Raw genomic sequence first — 25,019 nt, forward strand, 5'->3', positions numbered from 1 at the left:
CACACACACACACACACACACACACACACACACACACACACACACACACACACACACACACACACACACACACACATTTGGACAGTGTTTATTTTATCTGCAGTATGATGTGCCATTGCTCGTATTACTATTGTTATGTATTGGATAAGTGTTTAATCTTACCTAGATGCTTTGTCAAAATAGAGCTGGAAATGAACACCCTTGCTTCAACAAGTGTGAAATCCCACTTCAGATTCAGAAAATAATTTATTACCACTGATTACAAGTACATTTTGTTAACACGGGTAAGAAAAAAATAAATAACAATGCTCTTAATCTCCCCTTGTAATTGAAGCATTTGGGGAAATGTCTTCAGAGCCTGTCACACCAGTACTCTGATGTTTCGATGTGTGAGGGCAGGTCATTGGTGAAGACGAATGGAGGCGTATGGGGAGGGCTGTTGACCCCTGAGTCACTTTCAGGAGTGGCTGCTGCATATTTTGCCTCCGGATTCTGGACAGGAAGTAATGTAACTGGGGGCGGGGCCTCCTTATGTTTAAAGATTTTAAAATGCTGCAGGTGCACCACCTCTCTGTGTTCCCGTGTGCACGGCAGCAGCACAGAGATGTCATTGCGAAACTTGGAGCTCATGCCAAAGTAGATGAGCGGGTTGTAGAAGCTGGCAGACTTGGCAAAGAGACGTGTCATGATGCTGGTTGTGCTTGGCACATGGAAGCCCCAGGCTGACCACATAGACACGACTGCATATGGGGACCAGGCCATGATGAAAGCTGTGCAGATTACAATGGAAATCTGGAGAGAAACATGAGGGAATAATTGTAAGGATAACGTGAGAGAAGCTGTATTATAGACAGGGCACTTTTAAAGAGCTCTTTAAAGAGTGTTGTTTTACTTTTCAAATAAATTCTTTCCATTAAAATACAGATATAACCTTTTTTTCTCCTTACCCTTGTGACATCTCTCTCCACCTTCCTTTGGCGGGATGTAAGGAAGCCATCTGCGGTCATGGCGTTAGTGCTTTTCACTGTGTTGATAATGGAGGTGTAGCAGAAGAGCATTATTATCACAGGGATGAAAAAGCAGAAGATGAGGATGGAGATGATGTAGGATTTGTGGATGGTGGAGTAATTGGCTTTGGACCAGTCTACCTCACAGGTGCCGTAACCTCGATCTAAGAAGAACAAGACACCAAGGTCACATCAAAGCTTTAAAAATAAGGTTTAATTCTCATTACTTCCTTTGGGAGACGACGTGAGAACAGACCTGTGTAGCTGCCCCAGCCTAGTAATGGAGCAACAGACCAAAACATGGCTCCAGTCCAAATGCAAATGAGCGATACAGCAATGGTGTTAATGCTGATACAGTAGGCTGCAAAAAACACAACACAAGGAACATCATCATTTAATATTGCCACGTTATGGAACAGATTGTAGGAGTTGGAAAAGGTTAGAAAACAGGACAGAGTGAGAGGCACTTCAAGATGCAGCATTCTTGACTTGTTATGAATGTGGAGAGTGTGACATTTTCTGAACAAAGCTGCCTTTGCAAACATCAGAGACTGAAAAGAACCTCTGTTAAAAAAGTACACATAGAGTTGTGTTCAGGAAAAGAAAGAAAAACTATTTCTGTGCAGCATTCCCATATCTTATGTCAATATAACACATGAGAAGGGCAGTACAGTTTGTGAGGGGATTGGCCAGGGATATAATGTAAAGGATTGGCAATGTACTTTGTTGCTATTGGTTACTCATCTGTGTTAACCTCATGTTGTTTCTAGGATCCTTGCTAGTTTTCCTGGCCAAATTCTTTTCATTTTGACCTAACATTAAGTTGTGTTTTTGGGATTTTCAGATTTTTTTAATCTTTATCTGCTGTTTTTTGCATTAGATGCTGCTTTACTCTAGCATATAATACATGTAATGATAGCACGCTACAAAGGTTTTATATTGTTGTGTTTTACGAACATTCACATAGTAAACACTTTTTTTCAGAGGCAGTTGCTCAACCTAATTTCCATATAATTAAGACATTCTTCAGCATCAGTTACAACCAAAAATAGAAAATGTCACCTCAAGATAACTTAATGACACGTTTGCGAAATGTACATGAAATTGCTTGAGACAAGTGGTAGTAATTTCCACAGCTGAAGTCGGTAATGAGGCTTCATTAGCACCGAGAAACACACTTTTCTGTCAGATAAGAACTACAGAAATATGAAGTGGGCAGAGACTCTGTCCTTAAGCTTTGTTTTTATACTCTCACTTAAATTCAAGGAGGTTAAATCTGACCTTTGTTTGGATGGCATCCCTTGATGTATCTGGTGACGCTGATAACGGTCAAGGTGTTGATGCTTGCGAGGCCGAATAGCAGGGTGAAGAAGCCATCTACCTTGAGGAAAAACAGCGAGAGGGCTTGGTGAACCATGACACGACATCTCTGAAATGTCTTTGAGTGCACATGGAAGCCTCGGGGTGTAGGTCCACTGCCTGCCTAATTGTTTCACATCTTTGTCTGTTGAGTTTATTTTTGCTTTGGACTTTATCAGATAGAGACGCTACAGCTCAAGGGCACTTCCTGCCTTTTGAGAAATAAGCTGGAGACCTGGAGCATTTCCTCTGATGTGAGCCTTCAGTTCAATGACTGCCTAATGCATTAAACAATGAAGCTTCTCTAAGCATCAGTCCAATGTTAGGGACGATTATCTTTTAATCACAGCTCCCCTTAAAGGGAATTATGTGACTTGTGTTTCAGTCTGGCTCCAACTGTGCAACAACCGGCTCCCTATTGTGCCATTTTCAGGTGGCATGGATCAGTTAAGGTCTTTGATTACTCTCTTGATCTTCCTTAGTACTAATCCCATTACTGTCAGTCATCAAGTTTGTTTACCCTTCACATTCGCCAGAATACTGGACTGCCAACATCTGGACCAGCATGATTGTCATTCTACACCTTTCCTATTTTTACAATAATGAAGGACTGGGACATGGGGCGATGGCTTCTCGGATTTATGTGACTTGATCTTTTCTCCAATAACCTCACAGAATAGTGTTTTGCCCTGGCTCATGAGAAAATATGTTGATTTGACTTCAATTCAAAGTATTATTGTTCACCTTGTAAATTGTTTTGACAATCCTTTCCCTGTATTCCCTAAAGGCTAAGGCTCTATCATATTCAATAATGTTCTGTCAGATAGGGATCTGGCCTAGCTTGCAACCGTTCATGTCCCATCATGCTCCATATAGTAATCTGCTAATGCTCCTCACATGCCTGTCTCCTTCACCTTTCTGTTCCTACCCTCCTCTATTTCTGTCCCCTCTTACCTATCCTGTATTTACTTCGGACTCTCTCTCTCTCTCTCTCTCTCTCTCTCTCTCTCTCTCTCTCTCTCTCTCTCTCTCTCTCTTTCTCTCTCTCTCTCTCAGCCCACCTCTCCCAGGGGAAGGTGAAATGAGAGGGGCGTACTGCTGCTGCTATGCCAATATTTCTTTTTCACCTGAAAACCTCAGATTGGATGCCTGAGTGATGAGATCATCTCAATGGCTCTACTGAAGCTCACAAGAGCAGCAGACCTCAATTTTAAATATCTCTCTCTATCAGATTTCAGAGGTTTTTACTCCTGAGTCTCAAACTGTTTTGGTTACTGCAGCTTGTTTTCGTTCACTCACGGATATCACGGTTTCCACCACAGCCAGCCTTGAGCAAGAAAAATACCCTGGGATGAATTCCAGGCTAAAGTATGACAGCTATTTCATTTCAAGCTGAGGCTGTGGATGGAAGGAGCATAGGCATTCTTAGAAATTAAACACACCTCTTTCATTAATTTAATACAGATTATATGTCAAAATCCAGCAATGTAAGAGCATGTGATTAAACCCAGCAATCATGTCTGCAGCTCTTATTTATTTCCTGTGTGGTTGTTGACAGGTGCCATGCTGCTTGAAGAGTTTCCCCATTTAAAGGCCCCCGTAGCGGTAATCTTATTACAGATTTAACCTCTAGCCCACATGGCTACTAGCATAATCCTTTGCACTCACAGACACAAAAACACACACACTCTCACATGCATACTCACTTTACTGTTAGACTTCCACAGATTATTTTAATGTATTTTGTTAATTGGGATTTGCCCAAGCATGCAGATGCATGTGTTTTTTGCAACTCTGCAGAAACATCACTTTCAAGTCATTTCAAATCCACATTTCTGTTGTAGTTAATGCTGCCAACTACATTATAATTTAAGATTTGGTGGAAGATATTTATAGCATATAAATATTAAGTGATTATTTTCAATGCAACCCGTTTAAATCAAGTGTCTTGGTGTTGCTTTTACCTGGCACGTCCAGATCCAGGTGATCAAATACCCATCGTCCTTTAACACATTGAATATTTCTAGGATGCCTCTGGAGTAGCCGAATATGGAGATGCTGGCATCAGAGATGGCAAGATTTAAGGTGAGGAAATCGGTCGACTGTAGCGAGGCCCGCTGCCTGTAGAGGACAAACATCACTAAACTGTTTCCAAACCAGGACAGCCATCCTACAGACAGACAAATAAACAGCATGTCAGTGAATACATATTGTACAGTTACTATAATAATACTTCAAAGTAATACATTTGTAATATGTATTGGAGTGTACATACATAACTAAACTGTTCAGTGTAGTATAGTACATTTTAGTACTTGGAATAGTACACATGTTTTTAAAGATCATGAAAGAGTAGTGTATAATATAAAAACGTGTATAGTATGTTATAGTGTAGAATAGTATAGTATACTATAGTCCTATATAGTTTATTCCTATAATGTATAGTATAGTACAGCCCTATAGAGTTTATTAATATATAGTATAATATAGTATAGAATAGTATGGTATAGTATGGTATAGTACGGTATGGTATAGTACGGTATAGTATGGTATAGTATGGTATAGTATAGTATAGTATAGTATAGTATAGTATAGTATAATATAGTATAGTATAGTACAGTCCTATATAGCTTATTCCTATTTAGTATAACATAGTATAGAATAGTATGATATAGTTTAGTCTAGTATAGGATAGTATAATATAGTGTAGTAGTGTACAGTATATTATACTATAGTATTGTACAGATTAGTATAGTATAGTAGTATAGTTGAGTATAGGACCACCTAATTTCATTGTACAGTAAAGTAGAACAAAGTAAAGAGTGTAGTGAGTAACGTATACTACAGTGACATGGTGTTTGAAAGAATGTAAAATTGTAGACAGCATACAGAAAAGAGCTACACGATGTTTGTTGGATCAAAGATTTGCTCCCATTCTGGCAATTCAGGCAGGCATGGGCTGGGTACCAGGATCAGCACAACCTAGTTATATGCATGACACAATAATACAATTCAATTTAATCAGGCAATGTGGTAGAGTATATTATGTTAAAATGTTGTATAGTGTGCCATTTTAAATTATATTATAGTATTGTTCTTTGTTATGGTACTGTGTATTGTTGAATAGTGTAATGTTGGAGATTATAGTCTGGTAACAATGGAGTGTAGAGTAGATAAGAGTGTATAGTATAAGAGAGAAGCAAAGTTGCCCCGCTTTGTTCTCCTTGACCTTTTGTCTATTTCTGTGAAAGCACATTGACTAAAAAAAGTCCTTGAATGTGTACACATACCTGACCATTAAAGGTGATTCTGAAGTACATTCACCACATGTTTACATAGTAGAGGAGAATGCAGTACAGCATGGCATTATATAACACATTAAAGTAGTACCCAATGCAGCAGAGAGGAGAAGGATGAGTTAATAAAGTAGTCACGGAACACAGATCCTGACAGCATGACTATTTTGTATTTTGCAAAAGCAAAGATAATTGTATTGCTTTTTATAGCTCAGTCTATCTTACACAAAATCCATGGCCTGCATTATTGGACATGGACAGTGCCAGACTGTCCGTGACAGCGGGACTGTAGCTCGATTGAGGAACAATTGTTGTTTTTGTTTTGACCCTTGTGTTTCTCTTTCTTGCTAGTCTTTGTCCTGAAGGGTTAAAAGGACAAAACTATTTTGGGTATTTTCTTGCACTACAGAGTTGTGAAATTCCGAACTATTTGAAACTAAGAGGAAATGTTTCAAGAAAGTGTTTGGTACTTCACATATCAGCTTCATAGACATTAATCTAGGGTGCTTGCAATGTTTTTGAAATTGGCATTTTAATGAGTATACAAATAAAATATTATATCATATTTGAAGTCACATTCAATTCCAGTGTATGACTTACCCAACACTAACAGATATATTCCAATGATAGTCTCTCCTTGTTCGGACAGGGGAGGGTCTGTATTCAGAGTACTGAGGTTATTATTCCTCCATGGAATATTTACCACCTTCATAGGAAAACCCTTCAATGTAATTTCCATGGCCTGTGTTTCGATGGCAAGGCATGAATCCTTGCTGTCCTCTACAGTAGCTCTGCTCCCCTCTGCTTTCCGTAGATACAACTGTGTGACAGTAGAACTGATCGGTTATTCCATTTTAAATCCAGCTTATCCCAGTCACTAATACCTCACCACTCACTGTCCAAACGAGTGCACCTGTAATCCTCTCTATTTATTAGCAACTAAGCTGAGATTTTGTGTGGAAATCCAAGCCAACAGGGAAATGTCTGGTCAGCTGGTCAACTAATGGAAATTGCTTTTGTAGGGGTTTCATTTATTTTAATTAATTAAAGTCCTATAGACTCATCTCACATAAAGAAACGTAAAGGCCATCAGCGGAGGCTACCCCTATAACAATGCTGAACTATTTTTCAAAATTCAAATTGCCTCCTTTGCCATTACTGATTTTTGTTAACTGTTTATTTTTTTGCTACAGTTTTCCAACAAAAACCTGAAAAAAAATCTGATTGCAGTCTTGTTGGCAGCCAACTGAAAAGATGGTTATTTCACAGAATAAGGATTAATGTTATACAATATGTCAAACAATCAGCCAAATCCATTAGTATCATTATGAGGATCTTAAACTAAATGTAGAAAACAAAACTCTGATTGAAATTGTATTTCTAACTAAACCATTCACAGTGAATGATTACATCATTTGTGGCATATTCTCATTTTAGCTTAGCTCAGCTTTTTCAACATTAATCATCTTAGCCAACGCTTTTATGTTTAGGTTTGGATTTGCTCTTTTTTTTGCCTGACTGTAGAATTATGGGAAAAATACTGGGTACAATTTCATGAAAATTGGTGGAAGGGTAAAGCATGGGCCAAGAAAGAATCCAATACATTTTGGAGTAGATCCAGATAACAGGGTGGGTATGAGTATTATTTTTCACTGCACAAACCACCTTGGTGGAGTGCGTTTTCTGACTGCCCTTTTTGTTATGTGTATACTTTGGTAACTCAGTCAGATTATTTGAATAGATGTGATCATATAAAGCCAATGCTGGCAGCCCATTAGCTTAGCTTAGCTTGAAAACAGCTTCATATTTACTGTACAGATATTTTAGTGTTTGTTCAAATAAAGGCCCTACGGAACAACATGGGGAAACATCTTGTCACTTTCTATTGTCTGGAGCTAGTGTGTAACAGCAATGTTTTAAAAGCTGTATGGTCTGGCAACAATTAACGTCATCTTACCCATTCAGAGAAATCCCTTTGTTCTTTAAACATGAGTTCTGCGCCAATGATTACTTACTGACACCTCCTCTCCAGAGATGTGTTCTAGTTTCACTAATCACCGCCATTTAGTAAAGGGTCGTGCAGACGATGACTTTTGTACTGCCAGCATGACTTTACTCAACTATAATGTAAAGCACATTCATCTTAATGTACACTAAGGCCAGAAGTGTCATACATGTAATTAAGTCAGTGTGAGCTAATGTGGGCACTGAGCTCTGATGTTAGTGTGAGAGCATCTGGAACCCACTTTCAGTATAACCATCAGAAAAAACTATTTATTAGGAGAGTTTGGGGATTCCACCAAGACATGCTGGTCATATGTTATTGATTAAAACCCTAGTGTTATGTATACACTTACAATTACGCCAGATCTCCCCTCCTCCACCTTGCTGCTCTTCACAGTGAGCTACACACCTAGCAAAAGGGGTAACCTGAACCGCCCCCCCTCGGTCTGTGTTTAGATCACAGTGTGCACCTTGTTTTCCTCCTCTAGCCGCTACAGAGCAGCTCTGGCCCTCAGGATGTGGAGGGAAGGGCCGCCGCTGCTGCCAGATGCCTCTGTGCTTCCGAGTCCTCCTCATCAAACCTCTTCTTTGAGCCTTTTCTAAAGCCAGTCCGGGAGAGTGACGGAGCTGATGGAAAGTAAACCTCTGACCCCAACTGTCACCCGTCCAGCAGCAAACACTGAACACAGTCATTGCTCGGCCCCACCTCCACCTAAAGACGCCCCACGACATAGCCTCAGCTCTGCAGCGATCCCTCTGTTTGCAGCCCAGAGAGAGGGTTTTTTTTTTCTGATGCCTCTGTGGTGAGAATCTTCTGGTTAAAGTGGATAATGTGATAATGGCTGCGGTAGGCATCGTTCAGAAACGTCACAGCACAATGTAGTCACTCACAGCCAGATATTGTAGTGATAGTCTTAACTGCATAACAAGTGTTGTTGTTTAAGGAACTCACGGTATCGTTGTTCAAGACATACTTGACCAAAAAATGCTAATTTAAAGGTCAATTACACACGGTTGTGTTTGAATTCTTAAAAACAATGTTGTTTTCCTTGCATGCCTCTATGGGACAAAGAAAAGCCTGAAAGGAATTTAAGTAAAAGGGGGGCAGCGATAAACAACAGCAAATCTATTTCAATAGATGTTTTTAAAACTGTCTCACAGCTCCTTTATCCAGTTGTATGCACACCATTTACCAAACACACACATTTCCTTAACAATCTTGATATCTTTTACAAATCTAACTCGTTTAAAGTTGTCTCGATGTGCATCTGCACAAGTATGAGAGTGTAAAAAATGCACTTTGTTGGTGAGCATATGACTAGAAAAAATGAGAGTGAGACCTTGTGAAAGGATGTTTTGAAGCATACCTTGAATACACTATTGATCATCACACCTATGGTTGTAAGAATGCCATCCTCTTACAGAGAAAGTGAGAAGATTAGACTGTCTGGCTGAAAGACAGCAGTACCTCTCGTGCTGTCAGTCTGGAGGACAGCTGCTACTGAGATTACGCTGCTGCTAAGCTAGCAGGTCAAAGATCAAGGAAGAACCTGCAGTCAGTTGGTGCTAAGGACAACAAAACTAACAGTATACAAAAGGCAGGATCTTGCAATGAGTTGTAGTTGTTGAGACATTAATGCCGTGTTCTGGCAAACATCCTTCCTTTTGACACATCTTTATATGGGATTTACAAAGATGAGAACAAAGCTGTGACACTTACTGTACAGTGTACAATGCTCAGGTGTTAGCAGGTCAGACGAAGTCATCAAGATCAGCATATCTGCGTAGCATGTGTGTGTGTGTGTGTGTGTGTGTGTGTGTGTGTGTGTGTGTGTGTGTGTGTGTGTGTGTGTGTGTGTGTGTGTGTGTGTGTGTGTGTGTGTGTGTGTGTGTGTGTGTGTGTGTGTGTGTGTAGCTTGGCAATCCCAGTGCAGCCACAGTGGACCACTGTATCATTAGGCTTATGATCATTACTCTCCCTCTCCTTCTGTGTGTCGAGCAGCGCCTGAATGTGAGGTTAAAAGCTCAAAATTTTCCAAATGGAAAATCACAGACACAGATACTATTATGGAGGTGTGTGTTAAAGGCTACGAGCTGTCTGAGTGCAACAAAGCCTCTCTTCACAGAGGACATACACCAGGTCAAGAGACCCAATACAGGATCTGCCTAAAAAGGTCTACATACTTTCTCTCTCCCTGTCACTACACGAGAGGCAGAGGGACTGCTTGAATGAAGGCTCCACACAGTATGGAGGTAAATGGCTTGCCTGTCATTTTTTGGTCTATGTCCTCACAGCAGTATATCAAAATCTTTACTTCCTTTTTGTGCACAACTATTTAAAGATCTTGGTCAACATGGCCTCTAGTTGTCAAACCATATTTGTGAGAACGTTTGCTTTAGGAGCTTCGTAAAAAATCTGTCCTTTTTTAGGACCTGTGACTTAATATAAAAATATCAAATCAAATTTAAATGGCTTAATATGTAAGATGTTTAAATGGAACATTTTAAAATATTTCTTTTTAAATAAATCAATAAAAAATAGAGAGCCTTTCTGCTTATTCTCAGAAATAAAACAACCCATTGAAAGAGACATCAAGCTGGCCTACAGGGGAAGATGGCAGAGGTCCAGTAACAAAACCATATAAACCACTTCTGCCTGCCCACAGAATGTCCACACCTCCTTCTTGTAAGTGCTTGAATCTCTTAGGAGTAATATCAGTTTTTAGAAATGGGCACACTTGTTAGTATTTCACAGCTCTTCATGTTACCCTAGCAGCTCGATGACGCATAAATACAGCACATGGACGATCTAGAGGAAAGGCTACATTTCTTTGAGTTATTAAGTATGAATATTTTGAATGACATTGATATTAGCCTTTGCACGTGAGGTAAGACCTGGAAAAGTGTGACCCCATCCTAAAGATTCATGGTAGAGCTTTGATATTTGTGATTTGCTCCAGTCAAAAGTTTGTGTAACTCCTCAGTGAAGCACACAGTTTATGCAGTAGCCTACAGGTACAAAGGCTGTACTGTGTTTCTTACTTACTCTTCCCCCTGAGCCAAAACAGTTTTCTGCCCTGACAAGGCATTAGCAGAAGTTGCTGCTTCAAATATTTATATTTTTTCAATCGTGTTTGTTCTTAGGGAGGTTTTGTTTTGCTGTCCTGTTGAACTACAACACAAGAAAAAAAACACTTTGTATTGTTGGATTTATCTGCAAAATTATATTCAGGAGAAAAAGAGGCTACACTGTTGCCTGATATGCTTTTTGCACAATACACCAGAATAAAACCCGTGGGGAAATAATAGATGAATGGTTCAGTATGCATTTAAAACTGAACACAGGCTCTGTGTCGAGCCCAGTGGAGCGATGTGTGATTGGTTTTGTGCCTCAAAATCTTTGGCTCTGAACCACAACCAAACATTTACTTGGGCACTGCATCCAGTTTGCAATTTCTCCTCCAAAGTCTGTTTGTTTAAGCAGGTAACTTATGTAAGTAGGGCTCATTGAGGGTTGAATACACCCCATTCCCAAAGGAGTCTGCACATCAGTTTTGACAATAGGGGATATGTTGTCAAAATATGGATGAGGAAATATAAATCTGCAAAAGAAACTTTACTTCCTGTTGGGATATGGACAGTTTGATGTCTGACTGACTGTGGCTTCTGCTTCCACAAATGCAGATATGTGTCCTGAAAAAGTTTGGTTTTCTCTTGCTTTAGCCCCCTTGGTCTGAGTGAAGGTTTGTGCCCAGAGACTGTATGCTGGAGACTGTCCTCTGGCCTTTTTGGGATTGAGCAGATTAGTGATCTCCATTGAGGAGGCCTCCAGAAACAGACAACCTATCACACCGAGGATTTCTATGGAGCCCACCTGTCCCCCAACTTGATGTGTTGTAACACATGGGGGCCTCTGTGGTTGGTAGAAAGGCCTAAACAATCTTGAAACTGTCAATCAGTATCAAAGTCACACCAAACAAGCATTTCATACCTCCTTATAAAAGCGTGACCCCGTTAACAACTTGGATGTTCTCAGCTGTCCTGACCCACCAGGCTCGCTGGGTTGCCCCCTCTGTGACAGGAGGCTGGTGAGCCCGACCATTATCCTCTCTCTCATCAAGAACTTGTTATTCTTAAAGATGACACTCCGATGAACCATGACACCTGCCTGTTCAACCCTACTTAAGAAGGAGCCAAACCGTTTTTAGACTGACCTGGTGAATGTGGCCCCTTCAAGGCCCCTTTAAAGTCTTTGGTATCAGTTACTGAATTTTAGAAGTAGTTGCCTCCGCCAAGGAAGTAATGTTTTGAATTCCCTTTGTCTTTTTGCCGTTCAGCGTGAGAATAGAAAAACCTCTGATGCAATTTTTTTTTTATTACTCGAAAGGTTGTAGCATTGGCCAAGGATCAGATCCGAGTCTCAGGGTGGATACACAAATGAAGTTTGCCTTTCGTTCAAATTGCAAGATTAGTTATTTGGAATTGCCGGAGGTGATTATATAAATATTAATACACTCTACCAAGTGAATCCCCCTTCTTGTGTTGTTAGAAATCCAATATATTTACTTTTTCCCGTGTATGGTCACAAAGTATTCACCAGCAGTGGTTGCGAGGGAGAGAAATGCTCCTGACATATTTTAATTAGAACTTATAACTCCATGTAATTTAGGGTAATAGTTCAACATTTTACGGAAACATGTTTGCTCACTCTCATTAGCTCTTGGCAAGAAATAACAAAACAGTGAATAAGTGTATTTTCCAAGGTAGCAAACTTTTATTTACAGTGGCTGGAAACCTATACAATTAAGAACATGCAAACTATGGGGCCATCGTATGGCGTCATAGAAAACCAAATACATTTGGAGTTATATTGATCACACAAAGGTCTACTGATCCACGATGAGAAAACGGGTCATTGCAGTAATCGTGATGGACCTTATGGGCACATTTGAATCTCTCAGGACCCCAGAGAGAGGAAGGAGATGAGATAACGGGAAGAGAGAAAGATGGTGGGAGAAAGAAGCGCAAGAAAGTTAGAGACAAAAGAGAGGAGGGTTATATTTATAGGAATGCAGCATGTCGAACAGCTGATGTTCCTGAAATAGAAAGCTTATTCGATTATGATCTATTATACAAATGTACAGATGAGGTGCACTTGGGAGAGGTAACTAATGTGAATGCTGACAAAATGTATTGTTGTGCGGAGTACATTGTAGATGTAAGGATCCACATTATTTTCAGCTATTCATTTCCAAATGTTTTAAGGTTTAACCTTCAAGAACCTGGTCTCACTTAAGAGTACGAGATTCCTTGACCACCTGGACACATGCCAGACGGTTTGCATGGTGCCTCACTTAACATTCAACACCCAGCTGTAAAACACCTGGCAAAATCTGGGCTTCCACTTAAAATACCAACCACATGGTTTTATATGTTAACAGATAGAACTGATGAGCCAATCAATTAAATCTCAATTAAAATCTGCTAAACCGTTTCTCATAAAAATCTATTTGAAATTGACTTCAAATTTCTTATTAATCGGGAATGGAACATCACATAAAAATCAGAGGAAACATAAATCCAAGTGATGAACGAGAGTAAGGTAATATATATAGAATTTGCACATGCTTTGAGGATCTAAGTGGCATATGTCCCATAAATTAGGCCTCCTGGTGTTACATAAGCCTAGTTATTAATGTGATTGCAGTTAGTAACTTAATCCTTTCCTGCCAGCATGACACATATTTAACAGTGCTAGATCGATAAAGTTGGCATTTGAGGGCAGCAAAAACAAGTTGTGAACACAGCATGAAGATATCATCACTTTAAAGGCACAATGATCTGTCCTGAATATGAAATTAAGGCACGTACCTGAAAGATTATAAAGCCCATAATCACAGGAAACTGCCAGGTTTGACGCAATTGCTCTTGCTTGCCTATTAATGCTCTTTCAAGGTTTTTAAATACACCTCACACTGTGGGAACAAGCTCTGTGGCTGCCAGGCCTGGGTGGCTCTGCAATATGATGCCAGTTATCAGTGGTACTACTGGGCACATTGCGGAGGTTAATTCACACTTTAATTATATAGTGATTTATGCAGGATGCTGCAATGGTACACATTAAACTTTATAACCCTTGGTGTTGCGCTACCCTATGATGTATCAAAATCCCCACCTAAAACATCTAATGATCACTGCAGTCATTTACTAGCTCCAGGTTTTCTTCCTGTTCGATATGAGGTGGCATCAGTTTAAAGGTTTTTTCAAGATGCCGCTTTTCAAGTGATTCAACCCTCATACATTTATCAGTCATATATACTGTGTTCAGTTGATGTTGTTATAGCTCAGTTTGTGTTTACTGTGCCACAAAATCCAATTTAGAATCATAGTGAAAGACGTTGTGATTTGCAAAACAACAACAACTCAAAAGGACCCTAACATCCATCACTAAGCAGACATCTCGTAGTCTGATGCCGAGGAAGAGGAGGACCTCTGTCTTACACAGAGCCTGATACATCAGTGACATTTTTTTTTATCATGGCAGCCATTTCTGGTAACACAACCTACAGAGTTAATCCCACAAACCAAATCTAAATATGTTAGCATGAACATATCAATCTTATAACTTAAAATTACCACCGCAGAGCCACAGTGTCACGGTGTACCACAAAGTAAATAATTTAAAAATGCCACAACATGTGGGATGTGTCTGCTGTATTGTGAAACAGTGTGAGATGCTATGGGACACAGGGAGATGAAAGAGCTCCAGGCCTGTTCCCGGGCATGCGGCCAAGACTGTCCGTTTTAAAACATCCTGATGAAACCAAACCTCTCCATGGGCTTGTTTCAACAGGACGTCTTTGATGGATTTTGATGTCCAGCATAAATGGCCACTAATGTGTGACCAAATGCTTAGGAACACAGTATGCTGAAAGAACATTTTAAAAAGTACATGAAATAAAAATAGGCTTCTTTAGAAGGGAAGTGTGACAGTTAAGAGGGTCTACAGAGACATGTTGTTGTTTTTTTGCTCTTAAGTTTTGTTCATACTATCGTATTTCTTATCTATAAATAACTTTTATTTCTATGATTTATTCAGATCGCTTAAGGAGACTTACAGTAGGCATGCCAACATGTTCATATCTGCAAATCTCTGACTCCAGTCCTTTTTGGCTCTTTCACTAATGCCAACACAGGAATGTGTGTTTTGATCTCAATACCTGCCAAAGCAAATTATATTCAAAAGGCCTATATTTAATTGCTTTAATCTTTGCACAAACCAAACCAAAAGCATACAAAAGGGTTTGCGTGCTTTATGATCCTGGTTTTAAAGTAATTAAGATGATTAAGATATTAATTAAAGAAAAAACAACCTTCTCTGAGTTCACTCAGTCAATGTTGGTGGTTTGGTCTGTCGCTTTTCCTTGAAACATTATGCATTAATGGTCCCCAGAAGATGACTCTTACAGACTCCCCTGAGTTTTACTATTTCCCTATCATAAGGTTTTGGTTTTGAGTGAAATATTCAGGCACCTAACAATCATCCTATCAGCATCAGCTATTCTTCGTGTTTTGTGCTAATTAGCATATGTTAGCATGCTAAACTAAAGTTAACTAATATGGCAAACATGGTAAACATTATGCATGCTAAACATGAATGCTAAGCGTGTTGGCATTGTGAGCATGTTAGCATGTTTAAATAAGCATTTAGCTTAAGGAACCAAAGTGTGAAAGACGGCTACAGCTGGACAGAGCTGTAGACTCTTAATCTTGCTCAAGCGTAGTTTATGGCTGTGTCACCATAATCACCCCCTTGTTCACTCATTCATTACTCCCTCTATAATAATGGACACTCAACAGTTTAACCTATAGCAGGGGTCACTATTGAGACTGAGATCTACCTGAAGTAAAATACATTTACTTGTTTTTAAGTCTTTTTAAGTATATTATATGCTTCATATATTAGTGGACTGTCTGTTGAGTGATACTGTTAGTGATTCCTCACAATCGTTATTAATAAAGTTTTCAAAATGAGAAACACCTTTCTACTGTATTTAATGCAAGTGAAATTATTGATCTCAACAACTATTGTGCTTCAAATGTCGCGTCATACAATATCACGCTTTTTTTTACATCATAGTAAGCAGTAATCTGAAAGTTATTGCATCTATTAAATGTGGCACATTGTGTTTAAAGATTCTTAACAGAAAGAAGTGCAACAACATTTTCATCCAATTGTGGAACTTTTGAGGTGACTTCACACACTAAAAATGTCCTATAATAATATGGTGGACTGTAAATGAAGGTAAACAAGAATTAATAGGGAGTGAAATTCTCCACAATCTATGAATGACCATCTTCACACTATAAACTCAGATACCAATCCTCACCCAATCAGGCTTTCTTGTGCTTCAAGTGGTTGTAGTTGTAAAAGGTGATGAAGTAACACTGTCCTGTGTGAGTTCACTTTAAGTACCTTTAAAGTTCATTACTGTCAATAAAAGACATTTGCCATAACATTATATTGTAATACTCCCTTGAGTATAACATGATATACAATAATAATCTTCAGATAAACAACAAGTTATTTTAAGTGATGGACTCTGATGGTGGGAACGTTGATACTAACTTATATATTAGGAGATAGGAAGGGGCTGGTTGTGAAATTGCTGAACAGTGAACCTGACTGGGGTCAGAGGTGGAACTAACTCCGGTCCTCACATGAATGACCTGAGGGAAGGGCAACAAAGGGATAAAAAGGGGAGGACAAGGGGGAGTAAGAAAAGCAGAATGACTGTCAGACAGGGCATTATTCTTTTGAAAATGCTCAGTCCTCTCTGCACTTTCACTTTCCATCAAATGTTTTGGCTGCACATGAGCTGAAGGAATTCACCGCAGGGCAACCTGCAGCTAACCTTGACAGAAAGTGCACCCTTCCCCTCAGCATCGTCTCCCCACCCCTCCCTGCGACCAAACCCACGTCCAAACATGTCCACCTTGGTCCAAGGCCAATGTGTATCCTGAGCATCATCTGGTAAGGATGTTTGTCCAAACTAATGTCAGGATTTTTTTGTTTGGATGACCAGCTGGATGTGAAGCTTTTTTGTGTTGACAAGCTGCACTGACTGATAGGAAGTTTCAAACATCTGCATGAAGTCAAAGACAAAGTTTGGGTCCTGATCACCTCTCTGAAATTAATGGCTTTGGAGGTCATGTGCAGGCAAGACAGAGTGTTCGCTCCCCTCTGTCCACCTCGCACTTTAAAGCTTTACAGCTTTGTGGCTGCAGGCTGCATTGGGAGAGAAAAAAACATGCGCTTAACTAGATTCCCTCTAAAGCATGCAGACACTGATAAATTCCCTCAGAGTTGTTTTTTTTATCACAACAGCCCGAGTGACTGAAAATAAACTCCTTTCACTGTGAATCAATCATCTCCATAAATTATAAAACACATTTTATAAAAAGTTTTTTTCCACAAGCATATTTTCTTGCAAAAAGGTGCCAGTGTCCCAAATTAGATAGTGTAAGGCTACCTTTACACGGAAACGATCTGAAACAAAAACGCAAAAGTGGCGTTTCGTTTTCACTTTTAAATCTGCATTTAGACGAGCGTTTTAGGGTGAAACGCTTGGTCGTCTACCACCTCATTCATGAAGTTATCCCACCACTGAGAAGTCCTCCCAGGTCTCACCCACAGCTGTCTAGGTCGCCTGCTCTCTCTATGAACTTCAAGAATTTCGAGAACGTAGTTCATATTTTTGGTCTGTTCTTTACTACTCTCGCTCATCATTGCTGTTATCTGATGAAATGACTCTTGAACGTCAATTACAGCGCCTAAGGCGAGTTGAAAGTCCGCAGGGACGGACATGTTGATAGCCTTCTAATGTGTTTCCCTCGGTTTTCTGGCGCTTTATTGTGCTTGTCACGTCATTTCTATGTGACGAGAAACGAAGTTTTGCGTTTTTCATCCTTTACACGGTGGCGCGACAGTGGAGCGTTTTCAAGAATTCCACTCTGGAGGGTGGTTTCACTTTCTTGCGTTTTCATCCCCCCAAAACGCCGTTTCCATCTAAACGATATAGTGCATCCGCAAAAATGTTTTGCGTTTTTAAGCCGTTTTCGTTTCCGTGTAAAGCCACCCTAAGACTAGCTATTTCAGACCTTACCACAGACCTATCCCTCTGGGAGAGTGAACATTGGTTACCCTAAACACTTTCCATGAATACAAATCAGGCAGCAAAAACCACTCCTCTCATTTCAACTTTGCTTTCTACATTGTGTGGGCAGCATTCTTTCACAGTTGTTATGTCACCTTTTTGACGCTATTCTGAATGCTCCCATGTGTCATATGTAACCATCATTTAGGTTTAAAAATATGTAACTCAGTTAAAGCGACTTGTGAAAACCATCTATGATGATATATTCTCAGGGCTACAATCCAAACTTCACTCCGGCTAAGGCTGAACTAGTATAAATAGACCCATTTTCACATACAGTATATGTTCATATTTATGCAGCCCATTTATTCCACTTTCACACACTCACCAATACACACACCATAAATAAACATCGAGCAAAAAGAAATACATTTGCTCATAAAAGACAGATGTTGCCATTGGATACAAGATTAGACTCAGCATGTAGCCTCCACTGAGGGAAAAAGATAACACTCGCATGGTAAATAAAGTTATGTATTGGGTGTTGTCAGGCCGGCAGAACAGTAGCAGCCAGTGCTGGAGAGTAGACACACTCAGCCCTGAAGGCTTTCCACTGTGGGCCCTTGACCACATCTTCAAAATAAGGGTGATAAAGAGGCCAAATCCAACATTTTGAAGGAAGTCCCTTTCCACCAGTTCAACAATTTACAATCAGGCTTTTCTTAAAAAATAGTCAAGCTTACAGCCATTCTCTGTAATGCTGTGGCACACAGTCAGTTTACTGTATTAAACCATCTACTACTGTAAGGAAGGACCATTGATAGTATATGTCCCGTTTTGAATTGCTACTTACATAAATGTAAAGATCCTAGCAGCATTGAAGTGAGACATGCATTCACTATAACAAAACCCTCCCATCCACATGCTGTTCTCATAATGGGCCACTTGAAGAAACACTCTTACTGTTTGCTCAGTCAGTCAGAGGTCCTCACTGTGTTGACTATTATTCTACTCTCTACAGGGTGGGCTATTTGACTGGAGGTATCAAATGATCACCTATTCTGTTTTCCCTTGAGTGAATGTCGTGGTCGAAGCATCAATGAGCCACTGTGGAGGTGTGGGCCTCTGACACGCACCCAAAAAGGGAAGCTGTCAATCATCTCCAAGGTTTAAAACCACCTCAATAATGCTCTGTCTTCTCTCAGCTTGAACATTTAAATAATGTCTTGTACATATTACTGCTTTTTAATTTTTTTTTACTGTAATTACAGGTTATATTAAAATTAATAACTTGTAAGAATGTTGATATGAGGTGATAAACTCATTCTACCACCTGCAGGCATTGAAATTATATATGGAAGCTGTGAGAATAAAACGAGTGAAAGTTTGTGCAACAAGTTGCTCATAAAGACCATTTGTTTACTGTGCAGGATGTTTTCAGTGAAGAGTAAACAGAGCGGAAAAAAGGTGATGACTAAAACATAATCCCTAACACTCTCAGTTCCTGTCTGGCATCGTGAAAGAAGCTCTTCAATCATGACAAGTTTTGAAAACACACTCCATCTAACATCTTTCCCCTGAGGAAAAAAAGAGTCGTAGGTGTGGTTGCAGCAGTTCGGTGGTTTGAATGTTAAGCCTTTTTTTTATTTTTTATCCTTCTAATGGTGTGGAAATAAAACTCAGAGATGTCTTTTATTAAATCGCAGAAATAGTTTGCATTTGCAGTCTGTAAATATCCGCAGGGACGGATGACGCAGCTGCTGGGCCACATTAACCACAGGCAACACCACCGGCTGACCATAGGAAGGGCCTTTGGGAGAGATGTGGGATTGAACTTTAGTTTTTCAGTGGAAAGGTTTGGAGTGCACTGAAATAAAAGCTTCATGACTGACCAGAAGCATTTACTCAGCCATGCAATACCAGCTTGTAACCCATCCGAGCTCCAGACTGCTTATTAATCGCAGTGCTGCATAATGTAGCTTCATTTATCAACCTTGAGTTTTGCTCCGAAGCACTTACATGCAAGTACACAAACACACCATGCAGACACTTCTACAAGTGTTTGTCTCTGATGCACACCAAACTGAAAACTAAATCGAATCTATCACTCATGTTGACATTCAACACAGCAGAACATTTATTTTCATTTATAGAAGTTTACTGCATTCCACAAATCTGTGGTTGCAGGCAAAATATCGACTGACCAAATGCAGGCTGAGCAAAGGGATGGAGACGTGTAACAGGTGGAGTGGCAGCACCACCTACCTTCAGTTGAGAAGATGTGTTGAAGAAAATGTATTTGAATGGAGAGATGTCAAATAAAAACCGATAGGCAATATCTAAATTAAAAAAGGATGTAACATAAAATAAAATAGCCACGGATATTTTCACAATTTCATTTATTGATGCATGGGAAAAGGACGCCGTCGCCTTAACTCTGATTCTTAAGGGTCTCCTACTTTCAAATACAATGAATTTATTTGATCTACAAACTCTAAGTGCAAGTGGAAAAAAAAAGTTATTATACAAATGCACCCCATATTTCTGTGCGCACGGAGGGCACCTGTGATCAAAACCATCAACATATGTACAATATGATTTACATCATGTTACTAATGGGTGGGTAACATTATCTTAATCGGTAGTTATATCAGGGTTTACAGTAAGTTGCTGCCCTCTTGAGGCAAGAGAAAGACCACTTTTCAGGACATTCTTGAGAATAAATATTGAAATTCCAAGTTCTACCAAGAGTGTTTCAGGACAAAAAACGGTAAAGAAACCTGCTAGCAAAGTGTTCCCATAAAACAGGAAGTGTTTCCAAATGTCATCCTATTTACACATTATATATTTATTACCCTGCAAATGGGTTCAATCAAGGTTTTTAAGTTAATTTATGATGTTTTGTACCTTTGAGCAATCAACTGCCATTTTATTAACAGTTTTTCAAACAAGTGCAACAAAAGAAATCAAGTTCAAAACGCTGTTGTGTCCCCAAAATCTTTGTTCCATTTGGCATACATGCCAAGAGTCCCCGGGCTAACACTGGGCTTAATGCGCATTAGGGAGTCCTCAAAGTCTTTGATTTTGATGTTACGCATCTGTGGATACAAGCAATATTGCATTACTATAAATAACTGCTGCATGATAACACTTCTGAAAGAAAACATCTGTTGTATTGCGAGAACAGAATCATTACCTCACTAGCAGCCATTCTTCGGACTTGGTCTGGTCTCAGCTCTGTGTAAGAGAAGATCATTTAACATGAAAAATAATCTGAGTTGATGTAGACCCTGAAATATACACGAACAGTACAATTACGCGTTACCTCTAATAGGTCCGAGCGCAGCGTCTTTAGCTAATGACGTGAGATCACTTCCTGAATATCCTTCGCTCTTTCTGTCAAGTTACAAATCCAGGAATATTGAATACGTTAATGCATATGTACACACACAAATAAAAGGCTGCCTGGTTATGATCATTTGAAACTCACTTTGCGAGATGGGACAACTCAGTTTTGCTCAGTGGATTCCCATGCTTTGCCAAAAGGTTTTCCAGCAGCGTTAATCTTGTCTGGAGGAACAACAATTAAATCCTAGAAGTCAATTCACCTTAAAATGTGTTGCAAAATTATAGATGACACTGATCATAGTAATGAACTGGGACAATGGTTAACATTTGTATACCTCTGCATCCGGCAATGCCACATAAATCCTCTTTGCAAACCGCCTGTAAAGAGGAATATTGTTATTGAGCTTGCAACAGATGAAAACTGAATAATTGCGCAAGGTTTGGAGTTTCATCATGTACCTCAGTACTGCTTCATCAAGTTCCTGAGGTCTGTTGGTTGCTCCCATTACGAGCACCCTGTCGTCCCCTCCTGATTGCACCTGAAACAGAGAAGCAATGTTTTGTTTATTTCCACTAGAAACTCTCTAGAGCTGGTTCAGTTTGACATGTCAGAGGTTGCTCTTACCCCATCAAACTCAAGGAGGAACTCAGTTTTTAATCGACGAGAGGCTTCGTGTTCTCCCTCCCTCCTTTCACAGAGCAAGCTGTCAACTTCATCTGAATGGAAAAACAAAAAGAGAGGTTTATCTATGAAGCAGATGGAGGGGGATAAGTTGGAGCACATTTGGTCAATAAATAGACTAATACAAACCGATAAAGATGATAGAGGGCTGCAATTCTCTGGCAACTGCAAACAGTGCTCGAACAAGCTTCTCACCCTCTCCCACCTGTGATGGTGATTAAAGAAAAGGTTAAAAATAATCGTACGCTAAATTAAGGGAAGTGTGGCAATGTACCCCAGGCAAAAAGAGCTATCTTACATATTTTGAGGTCAAGCTGGCAGCACTGATGTTAAAGAATGTGGCGTTTGACTCTGCTGCAACTGCTTTGGCCTTGTGAGAGATAACAAAGGCTGTGATTCATCTGATACAACTGAGGCAACACTATTAAGAACATATTATTATAACACAGCTTCTAAATGGGTGCTTACCAGCATTGTTTTCCCATTTCCAGGAGGGCCAAATAAAAGCAAACCACGTGCCGGAGATCTCAGGCCAGTAAAAAGCTAAATGGCAAAATGTTACAAAGCGTTAGTAAATCTGTAATAATTATAAATAGGGCAATCAGAGGATAAATGTTTATAAGTGATCACCTCTGGTCTTATGGCAGGGAGGATGACAATCTCTTGGAGTGCTTGCTTTGCCAGTACCTGTCCCGCAATGTCTTTAAAAGATACTGATGCCGCGCTGCAAACAACACAGAAAGCTTTTTTAGGTGGACATTTTCCTTTTTTTGTTGTTGTTATTCACTGAAATGGCAGGTGTTGTTAAAGCATTGCTTTCAAATACCTGTCAACGATTTCATTCATGATTAGGTTGGCCAGTTTGCTGTCAACATTTTTGAAGTTTTTCATATCCCTTTTTGCAAGCTGCTTCACTGTTGTGGGTTTTCCATTTTGCTTTCTTCCTACCTGTGGAGTCACCTTTATAGGAACAAAAACATTAGACACTTAATCAGAATTAGACGTTTTGAAGTAACAGACAACTAGACGGCCAAATATAATTTGAAATCACCTTTGGATCGGAGGGTCTGGATGGTGGGCGAACTACAGTGGAGGGTCTGATGTTAGCTCGGACTGCAGGCTGGCTTTTAGGCACAGGATTTGGTTTCGGAAGACCATGATTTGAGAACTTCTGTGGATCGCTCCTCCTTTTAGATGCCATTGTGGCTTCTGTGAAGCAAGAACAGCCTTGCACTTCAGTTATCAGGTCAGATAAGAAAATCTATTTGGTAAAAAAAGACAGTCGATAATTTCGGATGTCAACAACCACAATAGAGCTTACCTAACAGAGCGAGCCTTTCTTTTGCCATGTTGAGATTTGTGACCATTTTATCTTGAAGTCTTTTTGCTCTGTCATATTGCTCTCCTGCTGAAAAACAAATAAAGTAGAATGCTGAATCATCTCTACACTGCACACTGTGTACATCTGAATGTTATGTTTGTTTTTACACACCCTGTCCCGTGATCTCTACAGCAATACCACTTTCAAGCTCAGAAATCCCCTTTTTGTACCACTGCACAGCCTCCTCTTTAGCGCCTACCATAACAGAAAGAGGGTGTTGGTTACAAGCTGTCACATGTCATAACACATCACACATTAACTCATAAACACAATGAACAGACCTGTATCATCTTCGTCGATCCTCAATGCCTTCGATACATACTCGAAAGCCTGCTTATGGTAGTTTTTAATGACTACGCCGCTATCTTTGCTTTTGCTTTTGGCCGACATTACTATCACGTTCTCGTCAGTTGTAACTCCGCGTTAGCCACTTTTGAATGAGGGCAGGATCAAACGTAGCTTTTAATTAGCATTTACAATTGGTTCAATACGAAGTTTTGGGTTTATAAAACAAGCCATATGCAAAATATGTAAGAGTAACTCTAATGTCCCATCGGTCTCATCGCTACAAAAACATTTCCAAACCTAACTTCCGCTTTCCAGTGTGTACGGTCGATATCTTAGGGGTGGTTGGCATTACCGCCCACTACTGGATAAATAACAAAATTACTGTGTCCAAAAAAATAAACTATTGTAACAAACGGAAACTTCCTCCCAACTAACTCCCATAATGTTCAGAAACTTTCTCAACAACTATTTCTATTCTTTCAGACTTTCTTTTTGCCTCAGCAGCACTGTAGATCACAAAGGCCAGAAACGCCAATAACTTAGTGTTGTTCTAAAACGAACAATAATCCTCTTCACTCCTACCTGCTGTACACTCCCTATTTTCTCGACTCTTCCCTTTCTTTGGATCTTCGTTGTGATTTATGATTTTATTGGACTTATTCTTTTAATCTCTCTTTGGAGAATTAGATGTCCGTGCTTCGTGATTCCCCCCACACTGACTACATCTTGGATCATTCTCACAGTGTCTACCGCGGCACAACTCATCCCCACATTCGCCACAAATCCCCAGTGTCTACGGACAAAAATACTGTGACCAAACTTCCAACATCGTCTGCACTATACGTCCTCATCGGGTAACTGATGTGATAAGATAAGATAAAATAAGATTTACTTTATTAATCCCAGACTGGGACATTTTTGTGTTGCAGCAGCAAAATACAATACAATACAATACAGGAATACTTCAATTATTTATCCAATCAAATCACTGAGTCAGATTAAAAGAAGACTTCTATTCATACACAGTGCATCATTCAAATAAAAGTAATTAAATGGCAAAATATATAAAATAAATGAAAAGCTAATAGGCATTTGGGCCATTTACATAACTTCATTGGATACTACAATTTTCTGGAGTAACTCTTCACTTTCCTTTTAACTTGTGAGTAACATATTTGGAAAGGTCCCGTTATATATATGCATATCATAACCTTTAAGAGACTACTTTTATTTGACACACGGTTGAAAGTCCTACCAAAAATACAAACATACATACATTATAATACAATTCATGACAATACATTACAAATGGCTTTATTGGCATGACCCTATCAATATATGGCATTGCCAAAGCAGTTAAGGCGTTACAACAACAAGTATATAAAAGCCTATATGCCTGCATACATGAGGTGAACGGGTACAATACCACTGTACCCGCTCACCTTACGGGCAGTGCAATTTCATAACCAAACATCCATCTCAGTAATGGCTACGCCT

The 25,019-nt window shown here is 39.6% G+C and overlaps 2 protein-coding genes across 5 annotated transcripts; both read right to left on the bottom strand.

Moving 5' to 3' along the window:
* Window positions 1–274: 274 nt before the first annotated feature.
* On the bottom strand, window positions 275–6,472 carry LOC134859070 (opsin-5-like). Its single transcript, XM_063875366.1, has 6 exons — window positions 6,263–6,472; window positions 4,331–4,536; window positions 2,289–2,388; window positions 1,264–1,368; window positions 948–1,171; window positions 275–792 (listed from the first exon to the last, which is right to left on the bottom strand). The coding sequence occupies exons 1-6, from the start codon at window positions 6,399–6,401 to the stop codon at window positions 352–354; spliced, it is 1,215 nt and encodes a 404-aa protein (XP_063731436.1). The 5' UTR covers window positions 6,402–6,472; the 3' UTR covers window positions 275–351.
* A 13,733-nt stretch (window positions 6,473–20,205) lies between these two features.
* spast (spastin) lies at window positions 20,206–23,858 on the bottom strand. Of its 4 annotated transcripts, none has more exons than XM_063874294.1 (16): window positions 23,516–23,855; window positions 23,346–23,429; window positions 23,175–23,261; window positions 22,905–23,062; window positions 22,680–22,813; window positions 22,484–22,577; window positions 22,322–22,396; window positions 22,152–22,223; window positions 21,983–22,058; window positions 21,797–21,888; window positions 21,631–21,710; window positions 21,507–21,549; window positions 21,314–21,393; window positions 21,149–21,219; window positions 21,020–21,060; window positions 20,206–20,921 (listed from the first exon to the last, which is right to left on the bottom strand). In XM_063874294.1, the coding sequence occupies exons 1-16, from the start codon at window positions 23,622–23,624 to the stop codon at window positions 20,796–20,798; spliced, it is 1,422 nt and encodes a 473-aa protein (XP_063730364.1). In that variant the 5' UTR covers window positions 23,625–23,855; the 3' UTR covers window positions 20,206–20,795. The 4 variants fall into 4 exon arrangements, with proteins under 4 accessions (XP_063730364.1, XP_063730365.1, XP_063730362.1 ...); XM_063874295.1 differs by having other exon boundaries at window positions 23,175–23,258; window positions 23,516–23,854; XM_063874292.1 differs by having other exon boundaries at window positions 21,507–21,710; window positions 23,516–23,858.
* Window positions 23,859–25,019: the final 1,161 nt, after the last annotated feature.

The sequence above is a fragment of the Eleginops maclovinus genome, chromosome 22 (genome assembly GCF_036324505.1).
Source record: "Eleginops maclovinus isolate JMC-PN-2008 ecotype Puerto Natales chromosome 22, JC_Emac_rtc_rv5, whole genome shotgun sequence".
Classification (NCBI taxonomy): Eukaryota; Metazoa; Chordata; class Actinopteri; order Perciformes; family Eleginopidae; genus Eleginops; species Eleginops maclovinus.

Excerpts from the sequence above, each read along its gene's own strand:
- LOC134859070 (XM_063875366.1), bottom strand. The coding sequence starts at position 6,401 with ATGGAAATTACATTGAAGGGTTTTCCTATGAAGGTGGTAAATATTCCA. Across the intron at positions 4,537-6,262 it reads AATATATCTGTTAGTGTTGG|GATGGCTGTCCTGGTTTGGA; the intron begins GTAAGTCATACA and ends GTCTGTCTGTAG. Across the intron at positions 1,369-2,288 it reads GGGATGCCATCCAAACAAAG|CCTACTGTATCAGCATTAAC; the intron begins GTCAGATTTAAC and ends TGTTTTTTGCAG.
- spast (XM_063874292.1), bottom strand. The coding sequence starts at position 23,624 with ATGTCGGCCAAAAGCAAAAGCAAAGATAGCGGCGTAGTCATTAAAAAC. Across the intron at positions 22,578-22,679 it reads ATGAATGAAATCGTTGACAG|CGCGGCATCAGTATCTTTTA; the intron begins GTATTTGAAAGC and ends TGTTGTTTGCAG. Across the intron at positions 22,224-22,321 it reads GAAATGGGAAAACAATGCTG|GCCAAAGCAGTTGCAGCAGA; the intron begins GTAAGCACCCAT and ends ATCTCTCACAAG.